Source organism: Schistocerca cancellata, chromosome 9 (genome assembly GCF_023864275.1).
Source record: "Schistocerca cancellata isolate TAMUIC-IGC-003103 chromosome 9, iqSchCanc2.1, whole genome shotgun sequence".
NCBI classification, from domain to species: Eukaryota; Metazoa; Arthropoda; class Insecta; order Orthoptera; family Acrididae; genus Schistocerca; species Schistocerca cancellata.
The window spans coordinates 314,423,680-314,446,061 of record NC_064634.1 but is presented as its reverse complement, the minus strand read 5'-3'; the positions used below and the strand labels follow the sequence as shown (position 1 = coordinate 314,446,061).

At 44.0% G+C, this 22,382-nt stretch overlaps 1 protein-coding gene across 1 annotated transcript in view; it reads right to left on the bottom strand.

Moving 5' to 3' along the window:
- LOC126100191 (ataxin-2-like) overlaps window positions 1-22,382 on the bottom strand; it is a 124,333-nt gene that overhangs the window by 55,908 nt on the left and 46,043 nt on the right. The window contains exons 8-9 of the mRNA XM_049910750.1: window positions 9,452-9,584; window positions 7,172-7,608 (exon numbers count right to left, since the gene is read on the bottom strand). Of these exons, the coding sequence (XP_049766707.1) occupies window positions 7,172-7,608; window positions 9,452-9,584 (570 nt within the window). The remainder of the gene's footprint in view (window positions 1-7,171; window positions 7,609-9,451; window positions 9,585-22,382) is intronic.

Here is a 22,382-nt window from a genome sequence, read left to right as displayed (position 1 = left end):
CTTGCTATCTTGTCCAACAGGGAGGAATTACATACGTGAGAAGTATTACTGGTCTTTAGCTACATAATATTTTATTTTCAATACACAAACAGGGTATTTAACACACTGCAACATTCTTCAAATTTCTGTTCTGGTATTAATTCTGGAGTTACCCCAAAAAGTACATTTAATGCCATGATACATAAAGTTTAATAAATGACTATGAATGTCACAAGAACTGAATAAAGAAATGTTAAGAGTTAAGTATCTATCAACAACATCATTAATATGAAAGGGATAGATTGCTGATCACCTCATGGAGATGGTGTTGAGTTGCAGACAGGCACAATGGTGAAGTCTGGTAACACACAAGCTCCTAGATCTATCTCTATACCCTTTGAATCACTGAACTGCATAATAAAGGGTACCTCCCACTGTACAGTTATTAGGGCTTTTTTCCCATTCCACACACATATCGAGAGCAATTCGGACAAAGTCGTTCCTCCAACTGCCAGTTGGGCTCCGGTGCCTGGAGATTGTGGTAAAATATGAGCGAGTTGTGCTTGTGTGTGTGCGCGCATTTATGTTTCTATTTCAGAAGCAGAATTTTGTAAGCTTAATATTTTAGCTGTCTTTTCATTGCCTCCTTTATGTGGTAGGCAGCAATCCATCCTTTTCATATTATTGTAACAATATTATGAAAAGGAAAGCTGCTACTCATCATATAGCAAAGATACTGAGTTGCAGATAGGCATAACAGAAAGACTGTCATAAATAAAGTGTTCGGCCAGTACGGTCTTCGTCAAAAATAGATGACAAGAGACACACATACACGCTCACGCAAATGCAACTCGCACACACGACTGCAGTCTCAGGCAACTGAAGCCACACTGCAAGCAGCAGCACCGATGCATGATGGGACTGGCAAATGAGTGGGGGAGGAGGCTGGGACAGGAAGAGGAGGGATAGTAGGGTAGAGGTGGCAGACAGTGAGGTGCTGCTGGGGAGCACACAAGAACGAGGTGGAGAGAGGGTAGGGCAGCTAAATGCAGTCGGCATGTTAGATGGAGGGCAGCATGGATGTGGGGTGGGGGCTAGCAGAAAAGGAGAGAAGTAAAAACACTGGCTGCAATGGTGGAATGAGGGCTGTGTAGTACTGGAATGGGAGCAGAGAAGGGGCTGGATGGAAGAGAACAATGACTAAAACATTTGGGCCAGGAGGGTTACAGGAATGTAGGATATATTGCAGGGAAAGTTCCCACCTGTGCAATTCAGAAAAGTTGGTGTTGGCCGGAAGGATCCATATGGCACAGGCTGTAAAGCAGACATCGAAATGAAGGATGTCATGTTTGGCAGCGTGCTCATCAACAGGTTGGTCCACTTGTTTCTTGGGCACAGTTTGTTGGTGGCCATTCAAGCACACAGACAGCTTGTTGGTTGTCATGCTCACACAGAATGTAGCATAGTGGTTGCAGCTCAGCTTGTAGATCACATGAATGATTTCACAAGTTGCCCTGCCTTTGATGGGATAGATGATGTTTGTGACAAGATTGGAGTACGTGGTGGTGGGAGGATGTATGGGACAGGTCTTGACTCTAGGTCTACTACAGGGGTATGAGCCATAAGGTAAGGGGTTGGGTGCAGAGGTTGTGTAGGGATGGAAGAGTATATTGTGTAGGCCTGATGGATGGCAGAATACCACTGTGGGAGGGGTAGGAAGGAGAGTTGGCCGGACGTTTCACATTTCAGGGTATGACGAGAGGCAGGCAAAACCCTGGTGGAGAATGCAACTCAGCTGCTCCAATCCTGGATGGTACTGAGTTACGTAGGGAATGTTCCTCTGTAGATGGATGGTGGGACATTGTAAGGTGGCGAGAGACTGGAAAGATAAGGCACAGGAAATTTGTTTCTGTACAAGGTTGGTGGAACAGGCTTCAGTGAGACCCTCGGTATATTACGAGGGGGATTGCTCGTCACTGCAGATGCGATTACCACGGGTGGCTAGGCCGCATGGAAGGACATCTTGGTATGGAACAGGGTGGAAGCTGTCGAAGTGGAGGTACTGCTGTTGGTTAGTAGGTTTGATACGGGCAGGACGGACGTACAGATATAGCATTCTTTGAGGTGGAGGTCAACATCTAGGAAGGTGGGGTGTTGGGTTGAGTAGGACCAGGTGAAGCAAATGGGGGAGAAGTAGTTGAGGTTTTGTAGGAACGTGAGTGTCCTCACCCTCGATCCAGATCACAAAGGTGTCATCAATGAATATGAATCAAGTGAGGAGTTTAGGATTCTGGGTGTTTAGGAAGGATTCCTGTAGATGGCCCATGAATAGGTTGGCATAAAATCGTGCCATGTGGGTGCCCACAGCCGTACCCTGGATTTGTTTGTAGGTAATGCCTTCAAATGACAAGTAATTCTGGGTGAAGATATAGTTGGCCATGGCGACTGGGAAGGAGATTGTTGTCCTGGAATTGATCAGGTGTTGGGAAAAGTAGAGTTCAATAGCAGTAAGGCCATGGGCATTAGGGATGTTAGTCTAATGGGAGATGACATCAATAGTGATGAGCAGGGCACTGTATGAGGAAATGGTTGTTATCTTTTCTAAGGGAGGGTAGGCTACGGGTAATAGGTTGAAGGAGTTGCGTCTATGAGAGCAGAGATTCTCTCAGTGAGGTCACAGTAACAATGGGACATTCTGGGTGGACTTTAGGAAGCATGCAGAAGTGTATTATTGTTATTCCATCCAGGACTTTCCACTGTATAACAGTACTCTTAATATAGCCCAGCCTAACAGGGATGAGGGTAGAATCCACTTAACTTTCATCAAGGCAATTCAACATTTCATTCAGTGATGGACATTACACATGACCACACATGCGTGACCGTATGAAGAACTTTACCCCACCCTGCAAGATAAGCACTCTTTCACTTTCCCAAATCTCTCAGTTGTGGACAAAAGCTGTTATTGAAACAAGTATACAATTTATAGATGGACTACACTACAATCTGATGGAAATTTTTCAATACAAATCATGAATGACACAGCAGGCTAATGTGTGATTAAAATAGCTTGTGATTTTTAACAGCCTAACATCGAGTGAGCAGGAGGTGGGGTGTAGCATTAACACAGAGACATACCAGGAATGTATGCCACACAGACGTAACCAATACTCTATAAAATATACAGCTGTTTACAGCGGGTGAACAATGGGGCCAACTATACCGATCCAACAGTTAGTGGCACAAGAGGGAGGATGACTCACTGTGGACATTACAAAAGAAATAGCATCATTTCCCCTCCTGCGAGTTGATACCTCAAAAGTAGCAAGTTACATTAGGCTAATCACATTCTACTACGACAGAATTACATCTGAATGCTTACAATATTACAGATATATGGATCTCAGTGAAAGTATTGAGCGTAGCTGGGGTTCTTATGCTACTGTCTCACCTCCATGAAACAAAAGTAATAATGGTATCCAATCTAATCTAATGCTACAGTTATAAAACTGTTGGAAGATATAAGGACATCTATTGTTATGAGAACACTAACTGCCATACACAAAGATTCAACATTTATATTTCTACTGATTCAGTTTTAAAGTTGTCCAGAATTAGTGCTTTGAGAAACTGGATTTGTTACTGGGAGCTACTCTCTTCCTATGGCCACAGTACTTCGTTGGTTCATTGAATACAGACTGTACAAATTCTCTTTCAAGTGGAAATCCAGCTCCCCACACAAGACTGTGTTCTCACTAACAAGTTGCACACAGCAGCAGAGTTAATACAACAGAACTGACATTTGCAGTCACTCTTCCCCAGTTCTAATTCAATGCTGTTTAGGTTGTAGATAAAAGTAACAATTACTTAAGTTTTCAACTGACTTCAGTTAAGAAAATTCAAAACATATTTCACATCATTGTTAGAGGCTAACCTAGCAGCAAGGTCAAGTGCAATGAAACACTGTAGTGAAATTTAGTTCAGTGGATTGGTTGGTTGGTTGGTTATGAGAAGGGACCAAACTAGATGGTCATCAGTCCCTCCGACATTGGAATAATTAAAACCGATAAAACCTCACACTATAAGAGGGAACTACAATGACCATAAAATTACAAACGATTGACGAGAAGGAAGGAAGAAGGTAGAAGAAGAGAGGGAAAGAAAGTGACAAATGACAAGAGCATAAAGGAAGAAGCACAGGTAGACAAGATAGACACTCAGGATAAAACAGACCCCATAAGGAAATGAGTGGGAAGGCAGAGGACAGGGGTGAACCACCAAGCCCAGTCGAAGCCAGTCCAATCGGGGCAAAGGGTGGAGCAAGATTGGGCCTGCCATCCCACCCTTAAAGTGATAAAAACCCTCACCACGAAGAAACTGTAAAGCAAAATCAGCTGCTGAGGAACTGTCAGCTAACGCCAGGGGTAGCAAGTCAAGAAAGCTAAGAGTCCGTTGTATGGTGGTTAAGTTGGGACAGTCCAGTAAGAGGTGAACCACAGTCAACATCGATCCACAACAACAGGGAGGTGTGTCCTCACGATGGAGGAGATAACCATGAGTCAGCCAATTATGGCCGATGAGGAATCGGCAAAAGACAACAGAGGCCTTACGAGAGGCCCAAAGACTGCCACATAGTTGTAGAATCCTTTATCGACCTGAGCTTGTTCGGCAAAGAAAGAGTGTGCCATTCTGCATTCCAAAGTCCCAAAACCAGACGACATAATGCTGAGAGAAGGTCTATTTCCAGAATGCCAATAGCAAGAGATGGCCTGTTAGTAGCCAATTTAGTCAGTCGATCAGCAAGTTCATTGCCAGGGATGCCAACATGGCCTGGGGTCCAAATGAAAACCACTGAGCATCCACGTTTATCAAGGAGAGAAAGGGAGTCCTGGATAGCTATGATCAACGGGTGGCAAGGGAAGCACTGGCCGATAGCTTGCAAACTGCTCAAGAAGTCACTACAGATAGTGAAGGACAGTCCTGAGCAGAAGCGGACACAGTCCAGTGCACGCAAGATGGCTACCAATTTGCAGTAAAAACACTAAAGCCATCTGGCAAGGAACGAAGTTCTGTGGGTCTCTCATAGGTGTAAGCATAACCAGTGTGACCAGTAACCATGGAGCCGTTAGTATAAATCACTTCCGAACCCTGGAATGAACTGAGGAGATAGTAGAATTGGTGGTGAAGGGCCTCAGAAGGGGCAGAACCCTCCGAATTGATGGAGAGATCAAGACAGAGCTGTGGCGGAGACACGCACCATGGAGGGGTACACGTGTGTGAGCCAAGAAAAGTGCTGGAGCTCAGAAAAGAGCGACTGAATGCGGGCAGTCATGGTAAGCCCACATCGTGGCCACCACTGTGGGAGGTTGATCTCAGAGTCTGGATAGAGGAAACCAGAATTAGGGTGCATTGGGGTGCAGCAAATGCGGAGAGAGTAAGATATCAGCTGTCGTTGGCGCAAAACTCACAGTGGTGGAATCCCCACCTATGCGAGAAGGCTAATCATGGGGCTAGTATGGAAGGCACCAGTTGCAAGTTGTACCCCACAATGGTGGATGGGGTCTAGTATCTAAATGTTGAAGGTGACGCAGACTCCCACAGTCTAAACGAGACTGGACCAGCGCTTTGTACAATCACAGGAAACAGAATGGTCTGCACCCCCTGGTGATATTGCATCTAAGAACGTTGAGATGTAACCAGCACGTCCTCTTCAGCTGGTGAAGATGAGGGAGCTGTGCCAACTAGGCACTGAAGACTAGGCCCAAGAAGCGATGGGTGTCCACCACCTCGAGGGACTGGCCATTGAGGAACAGGTCATGATGGGGATGGGCTGTATGGCGACGGCAGAAATGTATGACATGACTTGGCTACTGAAAACCATGGGAATAAGACGAAGACTGCGCCCAGTAGATCGCCCCCTGTAGACGGCATTCTGCAGCGACCATGATGGAGGAATTGACGTAGGTACAAAAATCGTCAGCATAAAAAGAGGGGGACACTGTCAGCCCAGCAGACACCACCAGTCCATTAATGGCTATGAGAAAGGGAGGGACACTCACCACGGAACCCTATTTTCTTGCCGATGCAAAATGCTGTAGGAGGAACCAACTTGGACCCAGAAAGAGCGACACAAAAATGTTACAGATAAAAACGGGCAGAGTGCCACGAAGGCCCCATTTGTGAAGGGCGGTGATGATGTGGCGGCGCCAGGTGGTGTCATAGGCTTTATACAGATCAAAGAAGACTGTAATGAGATGTTGCCGATGGGCGAAAGCTGACCGGATAGCAGACTCCAGGTGGACTCAGTTATCCACCGTAGAGCGGCCACAGCGAAAACCACCTGGAGTTGTTGACAAAAGGTTGCAGGATTTAAGGATCCAAAACAGCCGCAGACTCACCAGGCATTCAAGGAGCTTGCAGAGGGTGTTGGTAAGGCTAACTGGACGGTAGCTGTACAACTGAAGAGGTGGCTTCCCAGGCTTCAACACCGGAATAACAATGCTTTCCTCACTCCACAGACAGTTGAAAAGGGTCAGTATACGACAGTGGCCAGCCACCGACAAACGTTGGAGCATTTGGTTATGTATCCGATCTGGTCCAGGAGCTGTGTCTTTCCCCCATTCTTGTCAATTGTTCCCTAACACTCTACCTGAAACTCTCTACAACCTCTGGTTCTTTCAGTTTATCCAGGTCCCATCTCCTCAATTTCCCACTTTTTTGCAGTAGCAGATGAATTATTTATGAACAAACTTATTATTAAATATAATATTCACTGAATAGAACAACTTTTAGTTATTTTTATACACAAGATAAACAGAATAGTAGTTAAATATTGGACTGACAGTCTTCTCTCAGACTGTACATGAGAGTCTTTGTCCCAGACATATCTTCAATCTGTCAGTACCACAATTCTGAATCCTGAGATTTTACGGTAACGCTCACATGAATCTACCACCATTAAACAGAGCCATAAAATAAAACAGCTGCGAGTTTCATGATACTGCAATTCTGTTACACTAACTGTTGGCTGGAACCTAACTTTATTCTAAAGCGATAATATATCTCTGGCCCAGCCAAAACTATCAATAATCTCTGGATGCAATATATCTTTTCTGTGTAGCTTCCCATATAAATGGAGTATTTCTGGCAATGAAACAAACACATATAAATCATAAAATAAAACTTTACTTACAGGAGTAAATGGTTTGGCATTGGGATTATACACAAACTCCTTTGCGTTCGGGTTTAGTGTAGACTTCTTGAGGGCATTTGACACCTTGTCAGCACTTTCTCCCTGCTCCTTATGTTCTTCCGTCTGCTGTGGCGGCTGCTGTTGCTGCGGTTGCACTGCAGCTGGCTGCTGCTGCTGTGTGGGCAGTGCAGGTTGTTGTTGTTGTTGTTGTTGCTGCTGCTGCTGCTGCTGGGCAGAAGGTGCTGACTGTTGCTGCTGCTGGACGAGAGGCTGCTGCTGTGGCTGTGGTGTCTGAACCTGATGCTGCGGCAATGGTTGGGAAACAGATGATGGTGGAGCAGTAGAATTTTGGTGCTGTTTCCTGTCGGAGCTATCCACTTCAGCCAGTTTGAAGTCTTGTCCAAATTTCTTCAGCTCTGCCAGTTGTTCTTCCCGACCTTCGATAGAAAAAACTAGAAAAACAACTATTCTCTGACTAATTGACTGTTCCACATATTATGCAAAGTTCATAGAAATAAATGTTGCACTACAGCAATGGTCATTAACCTGGTCCCTACCACCCACTCGTGAGCATTCCAACTATCTTTGCGGATGGTTGGCGGTAGATGGTTGGGGGAGGGGACCAAACAGTGAGGTTATTGGTACCAAGATCTAAGGTGGCATAAACAAGGGAGAAACCACACAAACAGCATAATAAAGTCAACAGGAAGGGACAATGGGCGTACAAATAGGTGAAAATAAAAGGGCAAGGGTGGGGGGGATGAGGGAGGGGGGGTTTGGGCTTACAGTGAGAGCATGGGTGCCCCAGAAACAGTTAGGTGGTAGAGGTTTTAAAAAGATTTACATCTGTAAACTGAGTACAGCCTCTGGCTTTCCATTCCACGAAAATAAACTACAGCACAGAGAGATATTTAGCTGACAAATCTGCAATTCTAAAACGTATACAATGACGAACAACGATGCCTAGGAAGAGATGGTTCTCAATCTTTCCATATTTTTTATATTTAAAAATCAGTACTCTGCTTTCTACAAGTCATCATTTTAGTCTGTTGCTTGGTCTTAACACAGATTTTGTATCCATACTCTGTCCATAATGACTCAACATTTATATTTAGTTTTTCTTACTTTAAAGTAAAAAGCCAACATCAACCTCTGTCCACAAATCAGCACGAATTTAGAAAGCATCGCTCGTACACCCTCAGCTTGCCTCTTTCTCACACAATATCTTGCAAACCAGGAATGAATGGCAGACAGACTGACTCCACATACCTAGACTTCCGAAAAGCGTTTGACATGGTGGCCCACTGCAGACTGTTAAAAGTAGAAGCATATAGAATAGTTCCCATTTATTTGGATGGCTCAAAAACTACATAAGCAATAGAACTCAGTACGTTGTCCTTGACGGTAAGTGTTCAGAGACAAGGGTATCTTCAGCAATACCCAAAGGAAGTGTGAAGGGTCTGTTCTTTTTCTCTTTACATGTAATCAATATGAAAGACAGGGTGAGCAGCAGTCTGTTTTCTGCTGATGACGCTGTGGTATATGGAAAGTTATCGTTTAGTGAATAGGAGGACACACAAGATGACAAAATTTGTAGTTGGTATGATGAATGGCAGCTTGCTCTAAATGTAGAAAAAAGTAAGCTTAACAACAGAAAGTTACACAAAGAATGGCCAAAGCCTTCTTCAGAGAAGAAAAATACACACACATTCACATACGTAGGACAGCATTTTCATACGGCTGGAATGTTTTTTTATTCTCTTAAGAAGGCTCTGGCCGAAAGCTTATGTACACTAGGCTTTTCTTTGTGCCTGTCTGCAAGTCAATATGACACATTTACAGTGAGTAGCAACCCACCCTTCTCATGATATTGTTAAAATGTGTTAGACTAAAACGCTCATTTTTAACAGTTGTTGGGGCAGCACCACAACAACTGTTGGAAACAAGCCTTTTAATCTAACCCAACTGTCACAAATTATTACATTTTCCATGTCCAACTTGTCATATAAAAAACTGTAGCATGACTGCCATTCAACTTTAGGAATAATTAATTTTTAAAAAATTAAGTAACAGATGGCACAACTGATTTGGGAACAAATTTTCTGCGTCGATACGAGAAAAAAATTCTATACTTGTGTCAATATGTAAGCATGTAATAATATTTAACAAAGTTTCATTTAACCAAAATATGAGACTCCATAACTGCATTAGCTGCTAACTAAGGTAACTTGTATACAACAGGGAAATGAAATCTTTTATTCAGTAATCTTCAATATTTACCACGTCCAGCTGGAACCTTGCTTCGTGGCAGTGACCCTTGGGATTGATTAGGAGCTGTGGTTGGCAGAGCTGGTTGTGGCAGCTGCTGCTGTTGCTGCGATACAGAAGAGGGGGCTGTCTGCTGATCTGCAATCTGGAAAAATATTTCCTTTGCTGACATATTCAAAAGTAATTGTTTTAGACACCAGCCACAAAAAATAACACAAAAAGAAAGATCAACCTGAAGGCAACTTTTTATTTTTCACACACATTCTTGTGTACATTATCTTTCCAAATTGTGCTGTGTCAGATGATCAGCAATACCAGTACACAAAAATAGGTAACATATTCAATATTTATATGCAGCAAATAAAGCTATTTCTAATAAATTAGTTCATCTGGATATAATTTGCTCTGAAATAGCATTTATTAGGTAATTTCATTTTTTCATATTTTGATGCAGGATTTTTCAGGTCCCTAATCATCGCTGTAGCAAAAATGACAAACTCAATTAGAAGGGAAGAATTTTACAGTTTGATTCTCTAGGATTCGGAACATAGTTTCTATTTGTTAACTGTTTTTGTCCTTAAAAGTCTCTGCTCCTTTACTGACCAAAACTCTCATGTATTGACAGAAAACTAAAGATTACACTCAAGTAACATTTGTCAATCTCTGGATTCAAAAAACCGCACTCAGAAGCAGTAGCTGACAGAGCTATTGTTCTACACAGTAACTTTGAATGTTGTGCTATTTCCTTTATTTGTGATAAAACAGGTTCTGAGTCAGTTCCTAGTGCACTTCAAACCAGTCCATTGTTTTTCGACCCTTCATGTAAGACTTAAAATGTTTATTATGTGCTTTGGTATAACGGTGAAGGAAAAAAAGTGTCCAGTGTTTCTGCTTAAGAATCCTCTTCCAGGCACCTATAGAGTGAGTGTGTGAGTGTGTGTGTGTGTGTGTGTGTGTGTGTGTGTGTGTGTGAGAAAGAGAGAGAGAGAGAGAGAGAGAGAGAGAGAGAGAGAGAGAGAGAGTCATGGGAAGACCAAAGTGGAGATAATTGCTACTCACTATATAGTGGAGATGCCGAGCTGTGTATGCGCAATTCACATGTACATGACCACAGTCTCTGGCTGCTGAGCCCCCAGTCTTGTTGGCTGAAAGCTCACTTTCTGACAGTCTTTTTGTAGTTCCTATCAGTGACTCAGCATCTCCGCTGTATGGTAAGTAGCAATGGGGAAAGATGGCGGGGGCTGACATGCTTGCAGATGATGATATTTAACATCTTTCAGCATCATTATAAATTTCATTATTAGAAAAATGATAAAGCTGAAATGTAGAATATGGGAAAAAGACAAAGGTTATTGATGGTAGAAAGTCTGTTTAAATTGTAGAAGTTACAAGATGCAACAAAGTTTTACATAATAATAAAAATGGATGAAGAACTCAACTTGAAATCTCTGTGTGGTACTAATAATGTAATAAAATTGATCGTTTGAAGAAATCTGAGAGAAATCAGGAGTGCAGATGGAAATAAAAGGCAGTCAAAGTGAAAGAAATGCAAAATAAAAGGGAAAAGAAGTGATAAAATATTGAAATAAGTAAAAAATGTTGACTGACAACACTTGGAATGAAATAATGAATGAAGGAATAGTGTGCGAAAGGACTAACATAAATTAAGACAAAATTACTTGAAAGCTCTGTATGCATAGGGGAACTACTACTCATCTTCATAGTCACTGTAAATGAGTGGATTTCGGCGATTGTCTGGTTGTGTGTATTAGTGCTGCTTTAGAAAATAGATAGCTCAGAAGTTTGTGACATTTCTTGTTGTTTTTGTATATGGTGGAAGGAGTATATAGAGGGTGGAAGGAGTATATAGAGGGTCTATACAGGGGCAATGTTCTTGAGGACAATTTATGGATACGATACTGTGTGAAGAGTTTGACGGAGCACTGAAAGACCCGAGTCGAAACAAGGCCCCAGGAGTAGACAACATTCCATTAGAACTACTGACGCCCTTGGGAGAGCCAGTCCTGACAAAACTCTACCATCTGGTGAGCAAGATGTATGAGACAGGTGAAATACCCTCAGACTTCATGAAGAATATAATAATTCCAATCCCAAAGAAAGCATGTGTTGACAGATGTGAAAATTACCGAACTATCAGTTTAATAAGTCACAGCTGCAAAATACTAACGCGAATTTTTTACAGACAAATGGAAAAACTGGTAGAAGCCGACCTTGGGGCAGATCAGTTTGGATTCCGAAAAATGTTGGCACACAAGAGGCAATACTGACCCTACGACTATTTTACAAGAAAGATTAGGGAAAGGCAAATCTGCGTTTCTAGCATTCGTAGACTTAGAGAAAGCTTTTGACTATGTTGACTGGAATACTCTCTTCCAAATTCTGAAGGTGGCAGGGGTAAAATACAGGGAGCGAAAGGCTATTTACAATTTGTACAGAAACCAGATGGCAGTTATAAGAGTCGAGGGACATGAAAGGGAAGCAGTGGTTGGGAAGGGAGTGAGACAGGGTTCTAGCCTCTCCCCGATGCTATTCAATCTGTATATTGAGCAAGCAGTAAAGGAAACATAAGAAAAGTTCGGAGTAGGTATTAAAATCCATGGAGAAGAAATAAAAACTGTGAGGTTCGCTGATGACATTGTAATTCTGTCAGAGGCAGGAAAGGACTTTGAAGAGCAGTTGAACGGAATGGATGGTGTCTTGAAGGGAGGATATAAGATGAACATCAACAAAAGCAAAACGAGGATAATGGAATGTAGTCGAATGAAGTCAGATAATGCTGAGGGAATTAGATTAGGAAATGAGACACTTAAAGTAGTAAAGGAGTTTTACTATTAGGGGAGCAAAATAACTGATGATGGTCGAAGTAGAGATGATATAAAATGTTGACTGGCAATGGCAAGGAAAGCGTTTCTGAATAAGAGAAATTTGTTTAACACTGAGTATCGATTTAAGTGTCAGGAAGTCGTTTCTGAAAGTATTTGTATGGAGTGTAGCCATGTATGGAGTGAAACATGGACGATAAATAGTTTGGACAAGAAGAGAATAGAAGCTTTTGAAATGTGGTGCTACAGAAGAATGCTGAAGATTAGATGGGTAGATCACATAACTAATGATGAGGTATTGAATAGAATTGGGGAGAAGAGGAGTTTGTGGCACAACTTGACTAGAAGAAGGGATTGGTTGGTAGGACATGTTCTGAGGTATCAAGGGATCACCAATTTAGTACTGGAGGGCAGCATGGAGGGTAAAAATTGTAGAGGGAGACCAAGAGATGAGTACACTAAGCAGATTCAGAAGGATGTAAGCTGCAGTAGGTGCTGGGAGATGAAGAAGCTTGCACAGGATAGAGCAGCATGGAGAGCTGCATCAAACCTTTCTGCTTTCCCTTCTTTGCTTAGAACTGGGTTTCCATCTGAGCTCTTGATATTCATGCAAGTGGTTTTCTTTTCTCCAAAGGTTTCTTTAATTTTCCTGTAGGCAGTATCTATCTTACCCCTTGTGAGATAAGCCTCTACATCCTTACATTTGTCCTCTAGCCATCCCTGCTTAGCCATTTTGCACTTCCTGTCGATCTCATTTTTGTGACGTTTGTGTTCCTTTTTGCCTGCTTCACTTACTGCATTTTTGTATTTTCTCCTTTCATCAATTGAATTCAGTATCTCCTCTGTTACCCAAGGATTTCTACTAGCCCTCGTCTTTTTACCTACTTGATCCTCTGCTGCCTTCACTATGTCATTCCTCAAAGCTACCCATTCTTCTTCTACTGTATTTCTTTCCCCCATTCTTGTCAATTGTTCCCTAACACTCTACCTGAAACTCTCTACAACCTCTGGTTCTTTCAGTTTATCCAGGTCCCATCTCCTCAATTTCCCACTTTTTTGCAGTTTCTTCAGTTTTCATCTACAGTTCATAACCAATAGATTGTGGTCAGAGTCCACATCTGCCCCTGGAAACGTCCTACAATTTAAAATCTGGTTCCTAAATCTCTGTCTCACCATTATATAATCTATCTGAAACCTTTTAGTATCTCCAGGGTTCTTCCATGTATACAACCTTCTTTCATGGTTCTTGAACCAAGTGTTAGCTATGGTTAAGTTATGCTCTGTGCAAAATTCTACCAGGCGGCTTCCTCTTTCATTTCTTAGCCCCAATCCATATTCACCTACTACCTTCTCTACCTTTTCCTACTATCAAATTCCAGTCACCCATGACTATTAAATTTTCGTCTCCCTTCACTACCTGAATAATTTCTTTTATCTCATCATACATTTCATCAATATCTTCATCATCTGCAGAACTAGTTGGCATATAAACTTGTACTACTGTAGTAGGTGTGGGCTTCGTATCTATCTTGGCCACAATAATGCGTTTACTACGCTGTTTGTAGTAGCTTACCCGCATTCCTATTTTCCTATTCATTATTAAACCTACTCCTGCATTACCCCTATATGATTTTGTATTTATTACCCTGCATTCACCTGACCGAAAGTCTTGTTTCTCCTGCCACCGAACTTCACTAATTCCCACTATATCTAACCTATCCATTTCCCTTTTTAAATTTTCTAACCTACCTGCCGGATTAAGGGATCGGGCATTTTTCGCTCCGACCCGTAGAACGCCAGTTTTCTTTCTCCTGATAACGACATCCTCTTGAGTAGTCCCCGCCCAGAGATCCGAATGGGGGACTATTGTACCTCCGGAATATTTTACCCAAGAGGATACCATCATCATTTAACCATACAGTAAAGCTGCATGCCCTTGGGAAAAATTACGGCTGTAGATTCCCCTTGCTTTCAGCCATTTGCAGTACCAAAACAGCAAGGCCATTTTCGTTAGTGTTACAAGGCCAGATCAGTCAATCATCCAGACTGTTGCCCCTGCAACTACTGAAAAGGCTGCTGCCCCTCTTCAGGAACCACACGTTTGTCTGGTCTCTCAACAGATACCCCTCTGTCTTGGTTGCACCTACGGTACGGCTATCTGTATCGCTGACGCACACAAGCCTCCCCACCAACGGCAAGGTCCATGGTTCTTGGGGGGGGGTGATGTATGGTAACAACTCCTAAGCTGGCCACAGAAGGGAACCTGGTCACATGTTGTGGTTGATTGCCACGCACATCAACGAAAGGGGGCATACTAATCCCAAAAAACCACGATAATGTAGTTTAAAAGATTCAATAATCAACAAATTTAAAATATTTAAATATTCACCACTTTATGGACTTTACTGAAGTAGAGGATATTAAGCCAATTTTTATATTTATTTAGGAGGCAACACAGTATGCTAAAACAGTATAAAGAAAGCCTGAAAACATTTTAGTGTATGTTGTGTGTTCTGTGTATATTTTAGGTTAAGTACTGTATCCACAGTTGGTAGGGCCAAGACCGAGACTTATCAATGGCTTTACTAGGCAGTGTGCTATCAATTGCACTATCACCTTGCTATATTCTTTCTGTGAAATTGTACTGTGTATGTAGTTTTCATTGTTACTGATGCCTTTTTCTAGACCAAGCTTGCCAGGAGTTTTTGTTATGGAAGTAACCAAGCAAAATCTATTCAGCGATCAGCTTCACACACAGCTTGAGCCCATTTCTACTTGATCTTACTCGTTCCCTTTGTCTTTCTGTGTAATTCCAGTACCATACTGTTATGGTGTTGTACGATACAAGAGAGGGCTGAGTAAGGAACTTTTATGGGAATCATCAGATCCACCAAAGTTACAATTTTCAGCTTATTCACCTACTTTGTGGCACACTTCAGCAACATAGCCAGCAAAAAAGGCACTTGTTCATGGCAAACTCAATGGATATTATGTAATACCCAAGCAGATGGGCATAATATTCATGCAAATCATGACTTCGATGCCAGAAATAAAATACAAAGTATCAGATTTTGCTAAAGCATATGGTTTCAATATTTGGAATCCATTTTCCAAGAAACCTTTCTCCCTATCATACAAAAGTAGAAGCCATAAAAACCAGACTGATCACGTACTACTGTAGAAAGATGACTTTCAAATTGTTACTAGAAGGCCATGTCTCACATCACAAACTGCTAGTTGCCAACTTTAAAATCAGAGGTTACAAGAGAAAATAGGGCACAATGCATGCTTCGAAAACTTAAGCTTCATGAGAATAAAAAGTTCGGAGATGAAGTTGCATTCCTGTTAATCAGCCTCGCTGTCAGTCAGCACTGTACACATCAAATATTGTTGCAGTGGAGACTATGCTTTATGTTACAATATTTGGCTGCAAACAAACAAAAAAACACTACCGATAGGTGCTGTGGTGACACGAACATCAGGCACCAACAGACCAGAGCTTGCAGCAACTCAAACTCTTGAGCCACATCACCAGACCATCAGAGGGTGGCAACAGGGGCTGGATCTGCATACAGAAGTGTACGCAGCTACAACTTGTGTACACAGGCCAAACTATCTCCTACTGCCGCAGAAATCAACTGCAGCCAATCACACAATGGGAATCACTCTGCGAGGCAATTATTTAGGCTTGCGCACTGGCTCCAGAGGCCACTTCCAGTGCAATGATTTCACGATGACATCACGCAACATGAATGTCTCTCCAGTCTGCACATCACCAAGGAATTAGACTTTGTCAATGTAATGGTGTATTGCTGGGAGGCCTTGATATACTCTCGGCTTCTTCACTGCTTTGACAGTGTCGGACTTGGTGCTGGTAATATTTGTCCAAACAGTTTCTTTGGTTCTCTCATTGGGATTTTAGTGAAATACGACCCCACAAAATTCCAAATGTTGTGATTGCTTTACAACTTTTGGACTTTAATGTCTGCCTAGGACTCCACACTAACTTCTGGTTCCTATTTCAAAACTTAAGTTTGTTCAAGTAATGGAGAAACTATGTTATACTACAGATTCTGACCAAATTAAACTTATGAACTTTGACTTTGTGGAACTCTTTTTATTGTCAGTCACTCACTGCAAGAAGACTTGAGTTTGTTTCTTTGGAAGTTACTGATTGTGTTATATAGATTCATTGGCATTACCTGTGTGACATATACTTTGTTTGTAATAAAATTTTTAATGGTGTGTGTGATATATTTTAGTGTGATATTTCGTTGGGACAGGACACATCAATTGGAAAGATCAGAGACATGAAAATATTCATGCCAAACAAACAATAGAACCAATTTACAAAGTGCTTACGGCCATGAGAACTATAAAACAGCTCAAACAAAATAAGAAGACAGTACTGTTAAGACAAATGTACAACACTTTTAAAGAAACTTATGTTTAGTTAGAAACAAAGATTAGTGAAAGTCTGTACACCAACTTACACAAATGCCAGCACAAACACGTCCAATGACTATAAGACAATGATGATAAGGAGGAGGAGGAGGAGGAGGAGGAGGAGAAGGAGGAGGAGGAGGAAGGAGGAAGGAGGAAGGAAGGAGGAAGGAAGGAGGGAGGGAGGGAGGGCGGGGGGTGGGGGGAAGAAGATTCTGTGATCACAAGCCAACAACTGTCACACTCCCAGAACTGCAATTATGGCATAAAGAAGGAATGATCAGAATAATGTCAACATTTGTACCACACACACACACACACACACACACACACACACACACACACAACCACTACTACTACTAGAAAGTCTCAGCTCAATATAGCTACACCGCTAAAAAGATAGTGACATTACTCTAAACTGCAGTAATATCTTTTCCATAAGCTTTTCTTTTGGTCTTAATGTTCAGTCAGTGATCAAGCACACAGCCAAGTTATCATTAATCCTTTTTTCAAGAACTCAACTGAAAACTTTCCAGCTACTGCAATAGAACTTAATGACAAACTTCCAAATCAAATGTGTGTTTAAAGTTTTAATGGTAAAATCTTAAGTGATTGCTACCAACTCCACAGACTTCAGCACGTCAACTTCCAATAGACTGCAAGTTTCTAGCCAATACCAAGCCCAGCGTGTGCTGACAAAAGAAGAGCATTACAACTATGGCTTTGGAATCAACAATTTTGTAGGTAAATTAACTGCTGCTGGGTATGTTTGCCTTTTTTTTTGGTGGTTTTAGGGCGCAAAACTTCTATGGTCATTAGCGCCCAGCCCGTGACTTAAGACAGTAAAAAACCGAAAGTGAAAACCAGCAGCAATGGGAACAAAGTCATAAAATTGGAGAAACTAAAAGTAGAAGGAATGCTTAAAAATCCACTACAGAAAGGGGGTGATTGTCCCCAAAAAAAGCTTCAAATGACTGACGTCATTTCACTGGCACTAATAAACTGGAGAACGCGGTCGGCTGAGCGCGTGTCATCTGCTAAAATCGACGATAGATCAGGTGATAGCTGTAGACGGGAGCGTAACGGATTAAAATAGGGGCATTCAATTAAAAGGTGTCTTACCGTCCACAGCTGAGAGCAGTGGGGACAGAGTGGGGCGAGGATCACCGCTTAAAAGATGTTGATGGCTAAAAAGACAGTGCCCTATCCGGAGTCTAGCTAAAATTACCTATTCCCGATGACGCGTTCGGGAGGAAGAGGTCCAAGCGCAAGGAAGGGCTTTCACTACCCGCAATTTATTACGGGTAAGTGTTGACCAATGCACATGCCATAAATGAGCAACTCTGCGACATAAACCGCTCCGTAGATCGGTGAAGGGAAGCGACTGAATAGCTGGCCGAGGAAGAGAGACTGCAGCCTTGGCCGCTATATCGGCCGCCTCATTCCCACAGATACCAGCGTGTCCCGGGAGCCAGAGGAATGCCACCGAGACGCCCCCCAGGTGGAGCAAGCGCAGACAGTCCTGAATCCGGTGGACCAGAGGGTGCACAGGGTAAAGAGCTTGGAGACTGAGGAGAGAGCTGAGAGAATCGGAGCAGATAACGTACTATAGCCGCTGATGGCGGCGGATGTAATGGACAGCCTGGAGAACAGCGTAAAGCTCCGCAGTATAAACCGAACACTGGTCGGGAAGCCAAAAGCGATTTGGGGTGTCGCCAACAATATAGGCACTCCCTACACCTAACGATGTTTTGAAGCCGTCGGTGTAAATAAATGTGGCGTCCGTCATTTGTGCACATAGAGCAGCAAATGCCCGACGATAAACAAGTGTAGGGGTACCATCCTTGGGAAACTGACAAAGGTCACGGAGCAGGCAGATCCGGGGACGGAGCCAAGGCGGTGCTGTACCCCAAGTTGTCAAGAAGGTTTTAGGAAAGCGGAAGGAAAGAGAATGGAGCAGTTGACGGAAGCGGACTCCCGGGGGTAGTAGGGAGGAGGAGCGGCCTGCATACCCTACATCAAAGGAGGCGTCGAAAAAAAGGTCATGGGCTGGATTAGCAGGCATGGAAGACAGATGGCTAGCGTAACGACTCAGGAGGACTGCTCGCCGATTGGACAGCGGAGGTTCAGCAGTCTCAGCATAAAGGCTTTCCACAGGGCTAGTGTAAAAAGCTCCAGACACTAAACGTAATCCACGGTGGTGGATAGAGTCGAGACGCCGAAGAATAGACAGCCGAGCAGAGGAGTAGACTATGCTTCCATAATCCAATTTCGAGCGCACTAAGGCGCGATAGAGGCGGAGAAGGACCACTCGGTCCGCTCCCCAGGAGGTACCATTCATGACACGGAGGGTGTTAAGCGATCGCAGACAGCGAGCCGAAAGATAGGAAACGTGAGAGGACCAGCACAGTTTTCTGTCAAACATAAGACCAAAGAATTTAGCGACGGCTGAAAACAGAAGGTTGACACGTCCTAGATGTAAGGAGGGCGGAAGAAACTCCTTACGTCGCCAAAAATTGACACAAACGGTCTTACTGGGTGAGAAACGGAAGCCGGTTTCGATGCTCCACGAGTGGAGGCGATCGAGACATCCTTGAAGACGTCGTTCAAGAAGGCTGGTCCGTTGAGAGCTGTAGTAGATCGCAAAATCGTCCACAAAGAGGGAGCCCGAGACATCAGGAAGGAGACAATCCATAATTGGATTGATGGCAATGGCAAACAGTACAACACTCAGCACGGATCCCTGGGGTACCCCGTTTTCTTGGGAGAAAGTACGGGAGAGAGTAGTGTTCACCCGCACCCTAGAAGTGCGCTCTGCCATAAATTCGCGAAGAAAAAGGGGCAGCCGGCCTCGAAAGCCCCAAGAGAACAGTGTGCGGAGGATGCCTGTCCTCCAACAGGTATCGTATGCTCTCTCCAGATCAAAAAATATTGCTACCGTTTGGCGTTTCCGGAGAAAATTGTTCATGATATAAGTGGAGAGAGCAACAAGATGGTCAACTGCAGAACGATGCTTCCGAAATCCGCATTGGGCTGGTGTTAAAAGACTGCGGGATTCCAGCCACCAAGCTAAACGGTAATTCACCATACGCTCCAAAACCTTATAGACACTACTCGTGAGAGAAATGGGGCGATAGCTAGAGGGGAGATGTTTGTCCTTTCCAGGTTTCGGAACGAGAACGACAATAGCTTCCCGCCACCGTCTGGGAAAGGTACTGTCGGTCCAAATTCGATTATAAAGGCGAAGGAGGTAACGCAGACTATGGGTTGATAAATGCAGCAACATTTGGACATGGATACCATCCGGTCCTGGGGCGGAGGAGTGAGAAGAAGAGAGGGCATGTTGGAGTTCCCGCATGGAGAAAACAGTATTGTAGCTTTCGTGATTTTGAGAGGAGAAAGCAAGATGTCGCACTTCAGCTGCACGTTTCTTCGGGAGAAACGCTGGCAGGTAATTTGAAGAGCTCGAAATCTCAGCAAAGTGCTGACCCAACGAGTTAGAAATTGCGACGGGGTCCACTAAGGTATCATGCGCGACAGTGAGCCCAGAGACCGGGGAGAAACGAGGCGCGCCTGAGAACCGTCGAAGCCGACTCCAAACTTCCGAGGAGGGAGTGAAGGTGCTAAATGAGCTAATAAAGAATTTCCAGCCTGGCTTCTTGCTATCGCGGATGACGCGACGGCATTGCGCACGGAGCTGCTTATAGCGGATACAGTTGGCCAAAGTAGGATGGTGACGGAAAATGCGAAGAGCACGTCGCCGCTCACGTATTGCGTCACGGCATGCCTCGTTCCACCAAGGAACTGGGGGGCGCCGGGGCAATTCGGAGGTGCGTGGTATTGAACGTTCCGCAGCTGTAAGAATAACGTCGGTAATATGTGTGACCTCATCGTCGACGCTGGGAAAGCGACGGTCATCGAATGTCGCTAGAGACGAAAAAAGTGTCCAATCAGCTTTGGCAAATTTCCAGCGTCGCGAGCGCATATATGGCAGTGGAGGCTGCAGTCTAAGGACACATGGAAAGTGGTCACTCGAGTGTGTATCATCAAGGGCGAACCATTCGAAGCGCCGAGCTAGCGGAACAGTACCGACCGCAAGGTCCAAATGAGATAAATTTGTCGTGGAGGCAGACAAAAATGTGGGGACCCAGTGTTGAGGCAAACTAGATCCGCTTGGTGGAAGACGTCTAGCAATAGAGAGCCACATGGACAAGGATGTGGAGATCCCCAAAGCGGGTGGTCGGCATTGAAGTCCCCAACCAGCAAATAGGGGGGTGGAAGCTGACCAAGAAGATGAAGGAGATCAGCTCGTGCCATTGGTGTGGATGATGGAATGTATACAGTACAAAGAGAGAACGTGTATCTAGAAAGGGAAAGACGGACGGCGACAGCTTGGAAGGAACTGTTTAAGGGGATTGGGTGATAATGGAGAGTATCATGGAGAAGAATCATGAGTCCTCCATGGGCTGGAGTGCCTTCAACAGAGGGGAGGTCATATCGGACGGACTGAAAATGAGGGAGAACAAAGCGGTCATGGGGACGCAGCTTTGTTTCCTGAAGACAGAAGATGACCGGCGAGTAGGATCGTAAGAGGACCGACAATTCATCCCGATTGGCTCGAATGCCGCGGATATTCCAGTGGATAATGGACATAGGGTGAACAGAAAATAGAGGAATGTGACCAAGGGTGCTGTCAACTCAACGACTGCTCAGAGATTGCGACCGACAGCATGGAATGGCATTCAGCCGAAGGTAGAAGATCCTGATCCATAGGTTGGTCAGGAGCAGCCCCTGCCACCAGCGAACGGCCGGTTGACATGCCACCAGCAGTGCGCCTCGGCGACACAGAAGAAGGCCGAGGGCGATTTCCGCCAGGTGGTGCTGTAGATGGGACACGCCTTGGCGGTGAAGGAGAGGAACTGGGTTTCTTTGTAGCCTTCTTGGAAGTATGATGTTTAGATGAAGGAGGAACCGATGGTTGTGAAGTTGCGGTACGTAAAAACTCTTCACGAGTATGCTCTTTTTTCAAAGACTTGGCGTCTGACTTTTGGGCTCGAGATTTAGCAGAACCCGACGAAGGGTGAGCCATAGAGTGGGCAGGCGAAAGTGGTGAGGTTGAACGGGCGATCTTTGCGCTGGCCGATCTGACGACCGTGGTACTAAAGGTGAGGTCGCAAGTCTGCGTGGCCGCCTCCTTTGTTGGCTGAGGAGAAGCAAGGACAGTGCTGTATTTTCCTGTCTGAGGCACGGTGGGCTGTCGACTGGCGAATAATTTTCGAGCAGCAAAGGTCGACACCTTTTCCTTCACTCTTATTTCCTGGATGAGCTTTTCGTCCTTAAAAACAGGGCAATCTCGAGAGGAAGCAGGGTGGTCACCCATACAGTTGATGCAGCGTGGGGATTTAGGTGGACAAGCACCCTCATGGGCATCCTTGCCACACGTAACACATTTGGCCGGATTGGAACAGGACTGGCTGGTGTGATTGAACCGCTGACATCGATAGCAACGTGTAGGGTTTGGGACGTAAGGGCGAACGGAAATTATCTCATAGCCTGCTTTGATTTTCGATGGGAGTTGAACTTTGTCAAATGTCAAGAAGACAGTGCGGGTTGGAATGATGTTCGTGTCAACCCTTTTCATAACTCTATGAACAGCC